The sequence below is a fragment of the Rhizopus microsporus genome (genome assembly GCF_002708625.1).
Source record: "Rhizopus microsporus ATCC 52813 unplaced genomic scaffold scaffold_27, whole genome shotgun sequence".
NCBI lineage: Eukaryota > Fungi > Mucoromycota > Mucoromycetes > Mucorales > Rhizopodaceae > Rhizopus > Rhizopus microsporus.
In genome coordinates this window covers 201,298-215,310 of record NW_019671942.1, presented here as the reverse complement: position 1 = coordinate 215,310, position 14,013 = coordinate 201,298, and the positions used below count along the sequence as shown (strand labels likewise).

Here is a 14,013-nt window from a genome sequence, read left to right as displayed (position 1 = left end):
TTCCCCTTTTTTTTTCTATAATAATATAATGTTTTTATTCTCTAAAAAAAGCTCGAGTGAAATCACGTCAAAGATTGGTAATTCGGAAAAAAAAGAAGAGAGAGTGACAAGAAACTCATTTACTTTAGAACAAACGGTGAATCAGGAGACGGTCGATTGGACAAGTGTCTTTGAGATCTGCAAACTTGTGAGTCAAAACAAGTCAGGAGCCAAAGAAGCAAGAAAGTTATTACAAAAGAAGATGATGGATAACAATCCAAGGATACAAATGACATCATTAGAAGTAAGTTATCAACTTGCAAAGTTCCATGTTGTTTATTTCTCTTAAAAGATAATGAATGCATTAATTGAAAATGACTGGAGAACAATGCAAGCTGAGGTGACGGCTAAATCGTTTGGAGAGGATCTCTGTCGACTTGCGAGTTCAAAGGTATATATATATACGAATGATCATTGTATTGGGGATATTGACATCTTTCTTAGTCTATTGATCCTGCTGTGATGGTTAAATTAGCAGAATCCCTGGACGGTTGGATCGTGCGATATCAAGGAGTATCTAAAACAGAAGCATTGGTCAAGGCACAGGAGGAAATTGTGAAGCAGGCGACGATGCCAAGACGAGGCATTCGACAGTCATTAGAGCAACCAGAGGTAACAAGGAGGTTAATATATTTAGTGGCACCATTAATTTCTATTAGGTGAATATACGAGAAATGATCGAAGTAGCCAAGAATAGTGCACAGGTACTATCACAAACCTTATCATTTACGGATCCTACAAAAGAGGATATTTCGAAAAACACGTTGATACAAGTAAGTAATAGAGAAAAGTACGTCAGTTTGTTTACATCAATTTTAGGAATTCTATGCAAAATGTAAACACGCACAAACAGCGCTCAAGGCCCAATTAGAAACATGTCAAGATCCTGATTTAAATGGTAATGAATATATAAACTATACATCCAACTCACACTATGTGTCTTTAGCGGATATGTTGAATACCTTTTATGAATTGGATCATTGCTTTAAGACATATGAGTCTATGCTTGAACAACAAATGGTTCATCGAGCCATGGTTGATTCTCAAACAAACCATCGCACGACACAGGTAATATAAATAAAACTCCATGGAAAGGGGTTAAAAAAAAGAGAGAGTAGAAGGGGTGGGGGCATATTAGAAAAAATAAAAAATTTAAACTTAATTCTAGGTTGAGTCATCTACCTCTTCTTCTTCTATGCAACCAAGGTAGTTTAAAAATAGTTTTTATAAAAGCATAGGGTTAATAATATAATAGTGCATTTAATCCATTTTCGGATGATTATCAAGTGCAGCATTCTCTAGCAAAAAACCAAGAATAAATCCTTTTTTTCTACTGCTTGTTTGTTTTGGTAACATCTTTTTCGCGGAAAAAGTCAGCGCGCGTGCGTCCGCGCGTACCTCGGGGCAAAAAAAAAGTGTAATATGCATCACAGCTAAGCTACAGAAAAAATAATAAAAAAGAGCCAATAGAAAGATATTGTATCCAGTTACTGTATCTATAAGTTATTTGTTTCGGAGCAATTCGATGTGTTAACATGCCCTTGTTTATTTCAACGCAGTCCACGGCCCACGTTGCAACACGTATGCGCGTTATGATCAGAACTACGTCGATTATGAAAGCTTTTTGACAGGCTAAAAAAAGAAAAAAGGGCTTATTGCTGCGGTAATGATTCAAAAGAAGAAGAAGAGGGGGCTCATCATTCTATATCTTTTTCCAAAAAGGACTGGGAACTATTTAAGTAAAGGCACTGCTTGTTTCTATCTGGCCATAGTCTGGGTTTTAACCATATAAAGCTTGGAAAAGGAGGGAAGGGTTCATGATGTATCCAATGTTACAACCTCCAAAAAGGGCCCTTACATCATTCTACAAAAAGAAGAGTGCCTCAACCAAGATTACACGATGAATAACTTGGTGTTTAATGCACAAACAAACCTCATGTGAACTTTTGTGTGTAACTCATATAAACATGGATTGTCAACATTTACTAAAAAGTTCAGTTATTTTTCTCCTTTTCTCTCTTCTCTTCTCTTCTTTCTCTTTCTTTGTACTTGTTTGCCTTCATTCTTCTCCTTCCTTTTCCTTTCTCTTTTGATTACATTATACACTCTTTTTTTCTTTTTTTTTTCTTTTTTCTTTTATACATATATCCACTACATACTTACCATATACATATATATATATTTATAGTATATATATTTATACCACACACACACACACACACAATACAATATAATATATAGATACCCTATTCACGTACATACATCTCACATACATACATATACATAACCCCCTTTGTTTATACATATTATTTGTAACATATTACATGTGTTTATATAACATTTTTATTGAGTGAGAAAGAGCAAAAAAAAGAAGCAAAAAAGGACCCCAACAATTTTTTTATTTGTATTAAATTAAATGCATGAACTGGCAAAAAAGGAGAATACAACACGCACGGACCTAGATGAAGAACAGCAAAAGAGAATTGCAGCAAGAGCAGCAAATGCAATGGCACAAGTGCTTCAACGTAGAAATCGATCCCTTATGATGTGGGGCAAAAAGGTAAAAATTTATAAATCTATATTTATAATTTATTAATATGATCATCAGGCTGTCGTCAAACGTTATCCTGACGGGGGACAGGAAATTATTGTTCCTCAGACACTGACACCCGAACAACAGCATTATGAATTTCCGCCAAGATCGAAACTGCTAAAGAAATTGGCTGTCTCTGAAAGATTACAACCGAACCAAGAAAGAAAGCAGACATTACATGATCAAGATGCCCTTCAAGAATGGTTTGCCAAGAAGGAACCTACGGACAAGGATCGTGCTGTGATGGATTGGATGAGTGATGTCGAAAGACACTCGAGACAGATACAAAAAGTAGCAAAAGTGCAACAACATGTCGTACGACCTTCACCCACACCTTCGATTGGAAGTAACAAGATTCAGTTCAAGAGTGATGCAGGCAAACGATGGGCAAGCAGTATACAAAATACATCACTTCAACCACCCGATGATACGTGCAAGAAACATTATGTGCCCAGACGTCTATTACAAAAGAAGCATGTTCCTCAAGAGCGTGCAGTGACTGAGACAGCGTCACGTATTCAATCCATGTGGAAAGAATATCAGAATAAGCATCCTCAACATTATATAGAATCAAAGATTGGAATGACAGCCATGGCGAGTACGGGTGAACGTACACCGATGGCAGGCATGGTGCAGCTCGTTCACATGCTGCATGAGTCACTAAAGATACAGCAACAACGATCGGCTGATAGACTTGAGAAATTAGAAAGTTTACTCAAAGAAGAGAAAAAGAAGAGAGAATTAGCAGAAGCATCCGTGAAACGATTAGAAAAGAGATCAACTCGATTATTAAGAAAATAATTTGTGTATAAATTGTAAAATAAAATACCCCCCTTTTTTTTCCTTTCTTTTTAACTCCTTTTCGAATTAACATTTAAAGAAATCATGACCTAAACTTTAATATGTGATGTCCGGCGAATAAAGAATGATCTTTTAGAGCACCAGCCCGATAATGACGCATCGGACTCTTCTTCTTGACTTTTTTGTAGATTTAGTGCCTGCATTCCAGTCTCTAAGAAATATGAACAAGACTTGTTAAAGACTTGTACAGAGCTTTTTCTTTCTTTCTTTCTTTTTTTTTTTCATTGGACACTTCTCTCTTGTTCTTGTTTATCTTAAAGATACTCTGTTCCAAGAGGATACGAATGCCCTCTTAAATGACAAGTCTTCAATTTTAAGAAACTCAATTTCAGGAGGTGAACACGTTTTTATTAATTTCTCCTGGTTTTGTAAAACTGAAAAGTGTACCAACAATGACAGTCTTGTCAACAATTTAATAAGCCATTTAAAGACAAGTTAAAAGATGTCATTGTGAACCACAAGCACATATTTCCTTTTCCCTTGTGTGTGGACCCTGACAGAAAGGGTGCATTCACAGCTGTCAGTACGTTTATTAGATGATATTAAGCCAGAAAGACGTTTTACAAACCAATATGATCACATGAAATTACCATGAAAGAAAGAGCAGCAGACCCACACATTAATAAATTACAAGCAAAGAGAATGAAAAATTGGAACTAAAAGCAATGCGCAACCATGAACAGGTTTAAAACCACATTGGCTGCTGATATTAAAGTTTGCCTTACACAATGTCAATTCGATCATTGCGTTGTACACTGTATGAAATAATCAGACCACAAAAGTAAAGCCAATAGAATTAACAAAGGGTTCAATACAGGTCTTTCTTTCCTTCTTTCTTTCTCTATGTGTTTATTTAATTATCAAGAATCTCAAGTTTCTCACTCACTCTCTCTCTTTCTCACTCTCTCTCTTTTTATTCCCTTTGTTTTAATGTTAATTCTCAAGTATTCAATATAACGTGTGTGTGTGTGCACGCGTAAAGGCTTAGTTGCTTTTTTGAACAACGTGGATCATGAAAGTATAAAGTGTAAATAATAAAGATAAAGCAAAAAATTCTTTTATATATACAGTTTTATATGTAAAAAAAAGGAGAAGATAAAGGGGATGCATGCTTACATGTATAAATGTGTACTTGTGTGTGTGGAATGCCATTTCATATCTTTTACACTCTATCTCATATATATCATTACTACATTTCACAAGGTGTAGCACGCTGTAATGCAACTCTCTTTTTGACTATAAAACTAGTTCTTGGTCCTTTTCCTTCTTCTTTTTCTTTTTCTTTTTCTAACCCTTCTCTTTCTCTCTCTCTCTCTTTTGTGTAAATATATTTAATTTATTAATATAAAAATGATATCCACCATGACACCTATACCTACTTCACCAAGTCATGACATTCATAATTCACCCTATCCAGACGATCTTCATTCTTCGCTCATTGAATCCTTTCAAATCATATGCTCTCATGAACAAATAGAACTCTGTCAAAAACTAGGTTTACTCAACAAGTCAGAACAACATCAAGCTATCAGAATGGCAAAGGCTGTGATTGACCATCAACAACTGCCTGTGCATGCAAATGATTGGCACAATTTGATCGACTGGGTTCACACCTTGCGTGATAGATACAAACATCAACTGGATCAGCAGTCTATACGGACCTTGTCTGATGATTCAGAGCGCATTCAGTACTTTGACCAGATTGCTTCCCTCAGTGCACGACTCGAGATGTACGGACAAGCACATGATGATTTAACGGACCTGCTAGCGGCTCTCAAGGGCCTTCGAAACGACTGGAAGCATCGTAGACGAGATGTCGAAAATATTGTGCTCTCCATTCTGTCTGCCTCCAACGAATACCGCGTTATCAAGGTAACACGATCGCATTTGACTGCTCTCGGACTTGGTTTTAGCTCGATCGGTAAATACTACATCGTGTTTGAATCTCATGTGTCGGACGAGACAAGAAAGGCTCTGCTCAACCACGTTGCTCATGATTTCAGTCAGGTGTTTCAGGAAAATGCCGCTCAGAACCTTGCTCGAATGGCTGGTAACTATCACAGAGTCTTTGATCAGCCTGAAGAAGGCGATGTCATTGCAGATATCCAGCAATTCGTGCGTCAGGTCTATCATCATCGTCCTCGTTCAGTCATTCTCAATTATCCCACAAGTCTACCCATCGATCCAGAGGCTGGTTCCTCCTTTCTCGAACGTCGCAAGTCTGTTGTTTTGGTCGATGAACAAGAGACCATCTTGTTCAATATGGCTCAACCTCAGTTTGAACCCGCTGGTTGGGATTGGCCACAGATCTTGAAGCATAAAAAACCAAGAAATATCTGGTCTACCTCAGTGTCTAGACTTGCTGATCATTTTGCCCAGGTTGGCCTTGATTATTACTCAAACATGCTCAATAATGCTCAATTGATGCATGCTCACAGAACCCAGATGCTCGAATTTGCCACGCACTCGCTTCTCAAGGTCTATCGTGCCCTGCAGCTAGAACAAGGATTGGCCAATCTCAATAGAACTCTCTGTATACTCTATAAACTGCAACAACACACGCATCATCTTTCTCAACCAAAAATCTAGCATACAAAATAATATATTAATTACATTTTAATAAACATTGAATTCTGTTCAACATTCTCTCTTCCTTTTGTGCATACATCAAAATGGGTTCATCTTTATAGTCTGTGCTCAGAGCGAGTTGGATGAACGCAAGATCATCTTTTAAATACGGTTGTTCCTTCAGCCAAAGTCGTTCTTCATATAGATTACACAGTAATCGAACATCCAGATAGTTTTTGTGGTTCAAGAGTGTTGAATAGATCGGTCTTCCTCGAACGATGTCATCTATATAGAGAGTTTGTTTGTTGTTTTCAATACAATAATGGGCAGTATACCTATTTCTATACATAGGATCAAGGCTTGAAAAAGACTCCATAGATCAGACGATTGGAGTAAATTCTCTATTTCTAAATCCTGTTTTATTACATAAACAACTTATATCTTTTCTATTTTTTTTTACCTTGAATGGGTGTCTGCTTGGCCTGTTGTTTTGGTTGTTGAGGTTTTGATTTAAATTTCTTTTCATTGGCTATATGCTTTGCACTATTTAAGTGGTTCTTAAATGTTGCTGCATTATTAAACTTCTTCTTGCATGCTTTACAATAAGTATCATCTTGTGCTGAAGGCATACCTAAAAAAAAAAAAATTGTGTGTCCCAAGAAAAAAAGAGTGTCGGACATTCAACAATCACACGTAATGACTAAAGGGACGCGCAACCCTCTTTCTTTTTTTATTTTTTAAAGGTAAACGTCATGAGCCAACAAGTAGACAAGAAAGATCAAGTGGAAGCAATGGACATTGTTCAAGAAGATGAAGAAACTAAGCAAAAGCGAATTGCAAAAGAAACTATTACAGGTAACTATAATTTATATAGAAATACTTTATTTCTAACATTGGAATGTAGACATCAAGCGCAATTTCTCTTTATTAGAGCGTTCAGTAGAAACTATCGAGGCTCGATTCACCACTCGTGTACTGAGAACACTTCCTTCTATTCGCCGTCGTTTAACTTCTGCAATACTTGGTCAAGTTATTTCTGAATATTACGGTCCCAGTAAGTTCACTTTGAAAGATGGTGTATGTTGACTAATTCTATTCATAGATGACCAAGATGTCAAGAACGAATTACTAAGATACTTGAATGAGGTAAACGACAAAAAAAGCTCATGGAAAACCCTGGCTTATGTTTTAATAGAGTGATAAAGCTTCTGCAACCGAAGAAGAAAGACCCAGTGTATTGCCTGAAGTTGATATGTACATTCACTTGAATGTCTTGATTTTCCTTTTGGATAAGAACGAAATTGAACAAGTAAGAGAGATATATATATAAAGTAAAAATAATAAACATGTCTATAGGGTATCGAATTATCTACGAAAGCAGTGGAACGCATAGTATCCATGAACCGTCGAACAATGGATCAACTCGCTGCCCGTATCTACTTTTATCATGCGCGTTTCCATGAATTAACAAATAGACTTGCTGAAATTCGACCGTAAGAGAGAGAGAGCTCAAATGATCCCATAGACGCATAAAAAATAACACACATTGATAGTATCCAATTAGCCGCACATCGAACGGCTACCTTGAGACACGATGTCGAATCGCAAGCTACGCTACTCAACTTATTACTTCGCAACTACTTTTATCACAACTTGTATGACCAGGCTGACAAGCTTGTATCCAAGACTGTCTTCCCTGAGAAGGCTGGTAATAACCAAGCAGCACGTTATGCTTACTATGTTGGACGACTCAAGGCACTTCAATTGGATTATACAGCTGCTCATACCTACCTGACACAGGCTATTCGAAAAGCACCTCAGAATAACATCACAGCGGGATTCCAGCAGACAGTCTACAAGTTCTTTATTGTTGTTCAGCTCTTGATGGGTGAAATCCCTGAACGATCTCTCTTCAGACAACCCATTTTAAAAAAAGCACTTGCTCCTTACTTAGCCATTACTCAAGGTAAAAAAAAAAAATCTCTTAGAATGTCGATAAACTCATGCTTCCCGTAGCCGTTCGTGTTGGTGATCTTGCCAAGTTTCAAGAAGGCTTAGGACAATACGACGCGATTTTCAAAAAGGACAAGACATATACGCTCATTCTTCGTTTACGTCACAACGTGATCAAGACCGGCATTCGCATGATCAGTCTCTCGTATTCCAAGATTTCACTTCGCGACATCTGTATCAAGCTTCATCTCGATAGCGAAGAAGATGCCGAATTCATTGTGTCCAAGGCCATTCGTGACGGTGTGATTGATGCCTCCTTAGACCATGCTCGAGGATTTATGAAGAGTAGAGAGATCGTAGACATTTACGGTACGAACGAGCCTCAGAACGCCTACCACCAACGCATCAACTTTTGCTTGAACCTTCATAATGAAGCAGTCAAGGCCATGCGTTTCCCTATGGATGCTCATCGTAAGGAGTTGGCTAGCGCTGAGGAAGCAAGAGAAAGGGAGAGAGAATTGGCACAAGAGATTGCAGAAGGAGATTTAGATGAGGATGATGACATGCCAGATTTTTAAGCAGAATAAAAAAAAGTTTTTATTAATTTATCTTTCTTCTTTTAATGTACAAGCAACCAATGTCTAAGTATGTACAGATCTGATTGATGACATTACTTGCGAAATGATAGTATTGTAGAGCAGCAACGAATAGATATACCTTGATGATCAAACGATGATCCAAGATGATATACAATGCACTAATAGAGTATGAGTCCGTTGTCTCTTTTTTATGTTTTACACTTACTTTTCTATAGAATCTTCAAATTTGGCCAAAAAGTAACCAGAGACCAAGATCAAGCTGACAGGAAGATTGACGTTGGGGAAACTTAATTTGGCAACATGGGCTGTGATCATCAGACCGACCTGATGACCAAAGAGCAGGCCAATAAAGGGGATGAAGAAGGCAAGATGATCTGTGACGAGGTCAGGCCAAGTCGTGAGCCACATATAGGACCAAATACACATGTTGATAAAGGGGAACAAGCCCAAGAGAGCTTCAAGGATCGAGCGGTTCTTGTGGGACGTCTCTGTTGGCCAGATCTTGACAGAGATGACGTTATAGACACTAATACATATAAGTTTTTGTCCTCCATCCCAATAAAAATACTTACGCTGAAAGGATATTAAAGAGTAGAACAAAAGCACCAATGACGATCAAGACGTGATTCAATTGAAGATATCCTATCACTTGAAGCAGTTTTGGTCCATGTGTGAAATCGACTCTAGGCAGCGCTTCACTGACTCTCAACATCCAAATAGCGGGACCAAAGTAACCCGAGATCATATGGATGGCACAGAGCATCAAGACACCTTCGATAGGACCGCTAAAGTAGCCCAGATACAAACTGCCCGTGTGATACTCTTCCCATGTCGATAGATAAAAGTTGGCAAGACTAGCTGTAAGTGATGCGACTGTCCACCAGCTTTGGCCGAGATAAGTAGCTGATGCCCAAGTGAGCACACCCAAGCTTGTGTTGATAGCATCACAGCCTTTAAAGATGTAAATCATATCCCTTATCGTTTATATTTTTCACTTACTATGATCAAAGAGTTCACCTAATGGACCAGAAGTACCTGTACGTCTAGCTTGTTTGCCATCGATAGCATCAAATGATTGATAAATGAAGAGGCCGATGCCAAACCTGTGTGCTCCCTCTTATTAGTATATCCCACAAAGACATATATCTCTACTTACGTATAATAGACCCAGTTTGGACATTCACCCAGAGATGTCGTATAGTAGAACAAGGTCAATACATTGATCATAATAGTCATCAACCCCAAGAGTGTAATCATATTGGGACTAGGACAAAATAAGCATTGTGATATGCGCGACAATGATGTAACTTACGCCATCCAGAGAGGGAATAGTTTGATCAAGTTGTTCCAATAACGACTCAACACGTATCTTGATACGAGTGATTTATCTATTCCGCTATATCTATAACGTCGTAACCCTTCAATACTATTCTCTGGGATATAGTTTGCCATTTGATATAAGGGGGGCTTTATCTAATGGGAAAAATATAAAAAGAAAGAAAAGGGAAAAAAAAAAAATGAAAGAGAAAAAAATGGAAATCGGGAAATCAATTATTATTTTTTTTGACGGCTCTTGTCATCAGGTACAAAATCTTGACGTACTCAATATTTATCAGCCAAAATCAACTGAAAAGAGTAATAGATATATTGCTATAGTAACTGGGCATTGTTGAAAAAAATGGGTGTGAAGGATCTTCCATATTCGGATCTCCCTTTTTTCTACAAAAAGGGTACACAACATCAGCAATTACTGTCAAGATCGTTCATGATTTTGCCAAATAATGTGTAGTTTATATACTTTTCACATTCAGCCAAACAGAATTAGCATAAATAAGGCATGGATGAGGAACAAGAAATACTAAAAACGGATGCACAGAAAGAAGGGCATATGGTTTTTATTGATGAACAAAAGAGTGACAATCTCATCGTAAAGTTTGTCAAACCATTGTTTCTCAAACTATTTTAGGCGCGCATATGTCTTGGTGCAATGTTGCCCAAAAAATACGACATTTACAGAAAACAAAGTAAAAGGTACATTAGAGACAAGACGGATGAACGGTATAGATCGTCCGTTTGAAGCTGTTAAAGTAACGTAATGAACAAAAGTGAACGTCTATCTGGGATGATGGTCAATGCTTTGATTCAAAAAGCATGTGGATTAGAGCTTTCATGTGTCTGCACATGTTGATAATTTCAAATGTGCTTTATGTAATACAAAATTAAATTTTTTTTTTTCATCTTTTTTTTTTTCAATGATAAAAATGCCTTTAAAAATACGATTTACCGCTCTTTATTCCTCTTTTATTTCAAAAAGATATTTTTATACAGGAACGATGGTAAAGAAAGAAAGTGTTTGCGTTATTGGCTCTGGCAACTGGTAACCACGGAAACGTCAGACATACAACAGGCTTGCTTACATAATGATAGGGGTTCTGCTGTTGGAAAGATCATTGGTGAAAATGTCCTGAAATATCCAGATGTGTTTGAAGAAGAAGTGAGACAGTGGGTATTTGAAGAAAACTACAGGGGAGAAAAGCTGACAGATGTGATCAACCGCGAACGTGAAAATCCTAAATACTTGCCTGGCATCAAGTTTCCTCCCAACATTCGCGCTGTACCCAACTTGGTAGAAGCGACCAAGAGCGCCTCGGTCTTGGTCTTTGTCTTGCCTCATCAGTTTGTCCGTGGTGTGTGTGAGGAGATGAAGGGACACATTGCTCCTAATGCCAGGGCTATCTCATTAATCAAGGGTCTGGAAATTCTGCCTGAAAAGGTCACTCTGTTCTCGGAAGAAATCTCCAGAAAGCTGGGCATCAATGTCGCGTCATTAAGTGGAGCTAACATTGCAGATGAGGTAGCCAAGGAGCGATTCTGTGAGACAACAATCGGATGTCAAAATAAGGAGGATGGTGAATTATTCCACAAGCTTTTCAACACAGACTATTTCAAGGTGAATGTCATTCGGGATTATGTAGGCGTTGAACTGTGTGGTGCTTTAAAAAACGTGGTAGCAGTCGGTGCTGGTATCTCTGACGGATTAGGGTAAGTTGATGGCCAACATGTGAAGAGTATGAAACTTAGTGTGATGATAGATATGGAAGTAATACAAAGGCAGCCATCATCCGTTTAGGGTTAATGGAAATGCGTAAATTTGGTCAAACCTTCTTTGGAACCGTAGAGGACAGTACCTTTTTCGAATCCTGTGGTGTGGCTGATTTGATCACTACATGCTCAGGAGGACGTAATAGAAAAGTGGCCGAAGCATTTGTTAGAACGGGAAAACCTATCGATGTATTAGAAAAGGAATTATTGAACGGTCAGAAATTACAAGGAACATTAACAGCGCAGGAAGTGTATGAATTCCTCTCACCACGCAAGATGACACATGAATTCCCCTTATTTACAACTGTGTATCGTATCATTTATGAAGGTGCACCTGTTGAATCAATTGTACGCGATATCACTTTATAGAAATCATTATTTATTGTCTCAATCTTCTTCACTAAGAAAACGAGTTTTCATTACAATTTTTAAATTACTTAAATAATATTTGAATGATGATCTCAGATTGAACTTTTCTCTCTGTTGATTTTGTTGTTCTTGTTGACTTGGTGGACTATTTACGTTGGTACGGACGTCTTCGATGACTGTCCTTGTGTTTACCGTGGGTGCAATATTATAAAATGTAGTTCTAGAACCAAAATAAATAATATGTTCATCGGTTGTATTTACATGAAATGTGAGTATGTGTGAGTTATTGACATTATCTATAATAAGTTGATAGTATCCAGTTGACATCTTCTCAATGGGTATCCTTTCTTGCTCATTCAGCCATATCATTGGATCAGTCCTTGACCAACTCAATTGTCCCGTGGGATCTCTCGTTATTAAAATGATCTGATCGCTCCCATTCATCATTTCAAATCGTGCTGTCCATATTTCTGGTGCCTTATTGAACGAAGCAAAATAAACTGCGCACAGGATGCCCAATACTGCGATTATAAGCATGCTAATCATAGGGTATCTGTCTGACCGCGTTGTATCGACTGGCTCTTTTTGTACTTCTTCACTCTCTACACTATTTGTAGCTGATGGCAGTAGCGATCTATAATCCTGTCGTTTATTCTCGTCTCTTTCCACTTCTCGATCTCTCGTTCGCTTCAGTAGTTCCAAAATACTCGTATTCTCTATCGCACAAAACTGATCAACTGCCAATATTTGATAACTTGCTACGGCCGGTCGTCGATTCAGCTGTTCTCTACATTCCATTTCTTGAATTCGACTCAGTCTGTCTGCAGTTGCTGCCTTCTTGTACTGAAGGAATGAAGGTTGTTGTCCGATCTGGATGGTACTGAGATCGAGACAGGGCACCTGATACTGTGTCAAAACTTTTGCAAAGTAACTCTTGATCTCTTCTGACCTGGACAGGGTCAGGGGTAAAACATAAATGCCTAATTTTCGAATCTTGTACAACAATTGCATGTCACGTCTTGTTCTATCGTCATTTTCGTCGTCATAGATATAAACACAAAGGTCAATCCCATTTGGCGTCTTGTCAGGACACATGGTGCCTTGAAATTCAGATGGCAGATCATTACCGAGGTGAGCAGAAGGTAGCTCATAAGGATTAGGGCATTGCTTCCAAGCGTAATGAAGCAAGAGTTGCGCTGGATCATCTGAACATTCAGCTGCGGTCGAGGTCCAAGTGAAATCGGCTTCAATAATGGAGACCCCATATTCTTCATAGCTCGCAGACAGGATCCTTTGATCCAAGTAGTAGTTGTTTAATGGAACAAGGTTGTGCTTAATCTCCCTAAATGGAGCAATCGGTTGATCTCCCCACACTATACAAAAGTCAGTGTTTTGCCAATACTAAAACAGCCGTATATACCTCTCTGTTTATCCAATAATACATGGATAAATCCTTGCCCTAGCTTTTCTAGTAACCTCTTTTTGACCTCTTGTTCTGCTGCGCCCATAAACAATACTCTATATACAGCAGGATATTCAAATCGCTCACTTGAAAAATACGAAGTTGTAATAGATGAAGTACTAAATCTCTTTTCTACATCCTGAATACGTTCTGTTAGATCAGACTGATTGTATAGATCTTCTGCTGTAATTTCTATTGAATCCTGCCCAAAGATAGGATCGTTCCTATTATCAATCTGCCATGAATTTTCTAAATGTATGCAATAATATTTATTAATGCATATAAAAGTCATATCTATAATTTAAATACCTTCTAATATGCTATCCTTGTTATTATTATGCATGGATTAAAAATACAAAAAAATCCCAAAAGTAATATTTTATACAAACTAGAGAAAAGAAAAAAAGAGAGAAAAAAAAGGAGAAATATGTTTCTATGGTAATTATACACTATCCTTTCACACCTAA

The 14,013-nt window shown here is 37.8% G+C and overlaps 8 protein-coding genes across 8 annotated transcripts; 5 read left to right on the top strand and 3 right to left on the bottom strand.

The window, feature by feature from the left end:
* Positions 1 to 28: 28 nt before the first annotated feature.
* RHIMIDRAFT_242048 (uncharacterized protein) lies at positions 29 to 1,358 on the top strand (the record flags this gene model as incomplete). The annotated part of the gene is made up of 9 exons (XM_023609702.1): positions 29 to 77; positions 129 to 283; positions 332 to 430; positions 484 to 651; positions 699 to 812; positions 859 to 937; positions 986 to 1,107; positions 1,208 to 1,245; positions 1,295 to 1,358. 9 exons carry the CDS (start codon positions 29 to 31, stop codon positions 1,356 to 1,358), a joined length of 888 nt encoding a protein of 295 aa, XP_023461804.1.
* Positions 1,359 to 2,153: 795 nt separating this feature from the next.
* Positions 2,154 to 3,466, top strand: RHIMIDRAFT_316366 (uncharacterized protein). The gene is made up of 2 exons (XM_023615052.1): positions 2,154 to 2,599; positions 2,648 to 3,466. The coding sequence occupies exons 1-2, from the start codon at positions 2,456 to 2,458 to the stop codon at positions 3,431 to 3,433; spliced, it is 930 nt and encodes a 309-aa protein (XP_023461803.1). The 5' UTR covers positions 2,154 to 2,455; the 3' UTR covers positions 3,434 to 3,466.
* Positions 3,467 to 4,624: 1,158 nt separating this feature from the next.
* Positions 4,625 to 6,269, top strand: RHIMIDRAFT_80910 (uncharacterized protein). Its single transcript, XM_023615727.1, has one exon. The coding sequence runs from the start codon at positions 4,844 to 4,846 to the stop codon at positions 6,080 to 6,082; it is 1,239 nt and encodes a 412-aa protein (XP_023461802.1). The 5' UTR covers positions 4,625 to 4,843; the 3' UTR covers positions 6,083 to 6,269.
* On the bottom strand, positions 6,191 to 6,737 carry RHIMIDRAFT_295455 (uncharacterized protein; the record flags this gene model as incomplete). The annotated part of the gene is made up of 4 exons (XM_023614183.1): positions 6,522 to 6,737; positions 6,397 to 6,468; positions 6,285 to 6,346; positions 6,191 to 6,220 (listed from the first exon to the last, which is right to left on the bottom strand). The coding sequence occupies exons 1-4, from the start codon at positions 6,688 to 6,690 to the stop codon at positions 6,191 to 6,193; spliced, it is 333 nt and encodes a 110-aa protein (XP_023461801.1). The 5' UTR covers positions 6,691 to 6,737.
* Positions 6,738 to 6,813: 76 nt separating this feature from the next.
* Positions 6,814 to 8,592, top strand: RHIMIDRAFT_248105 (uncharacterized protein; the record flags this gene model as incomplete). Its single annotated transcript, XM_023610483.1, has 7 exons — positions 6,814 to 6,916; positions 6,966 to 7,115; positions 7,164 to 7,207; positions 7,257 to 7,370; positions 7,418 to 7,554; positions 7,615 to 8,027; positions 8,078 to 8,592. 7 exons carry the CDS (start codon positions 6,814 to 6,816, stop codon positions 8,590 to 8,592), a joined length of 1,476 nt encoding a protein of 491 aa, XP_023461800.1.
* An 11-nt stretch (positions 8,593 to 8,603) lies between these two features.
* Positions 8,604 to 10,196, bottom strand: RHIMIDRAFT_80881 (Choline/ethanolaminephosphotransferase). The gene is made up of 6 exons (XM_023615726.1): positions 9,926 to 10,196; positions 9,770 to 9,877; positions 9,613 to 9,716; positions 9,186 to 9,564; positions 8,819 to 9,139; positions 8,604 to 8,771 (listed from the first exon to the last, which is right to left on the bottom strand). The coding sequence occupies exons 1-6, from the start codon at positions 10,063 to 10,065 to the stop codon at positions 8,615 to 8,617; spliced, it is 1,209 nt and encodes a 402-aa protein (XP_023461799.1). The 5' UTR covers positions 10,066 to 10,196; the 3' UTR covers positions 8,604 to 8,614.
* A 750-nt stretch (positions 10,197 to 10,946) lies between these two features.
* Positions 10,947 to 12,084, top strand: RHIMIDRAFT_208569 (glycerol-3-phosphate dehydrogenase [NAD+], cytoplasmic-like protein; the record flags this gene model as incomplete). Its single annotated transcript, XM_023607072.1, has 3 exons — positions 10,947 to 10,990; positions 11,041 to 11,655; positions 11,706 to 12,084. The coding sequence occupies 3 exons, from the start codon at positions 10,947 to 10,949 to the stop codon at positions 12,082 to 12,084; spliced, it is 1,038 nt and encodes a 345-aa protein (XP_023461798.1).
* An 18-nt stretch (positions 12,085 to 12,102) lies between these two features.
* Positions 12,103 to 13,889, bottom strand: RHIMIDRAFT_248102 (uncharacterized protein; the record flags this gene model as incomplete). The annotated part of the gene is made up of 3 exons (XM_023610482.1): positions 12,103 to 13,457; positions 13,505 to 13,795; positions 13,856 to 13,889. The coding sequence occupies 3 exons, from the start codon at positions 13,887 to 13,889 to the stop codon at positions 12,103 to 12,105; spliced, it is 1,680 nt and encodes a 559-aa protein (XP_023461797.1).
* Between the last annotated feature and the right edge of the window lie 124 nt (positions 13,890 to 14,013).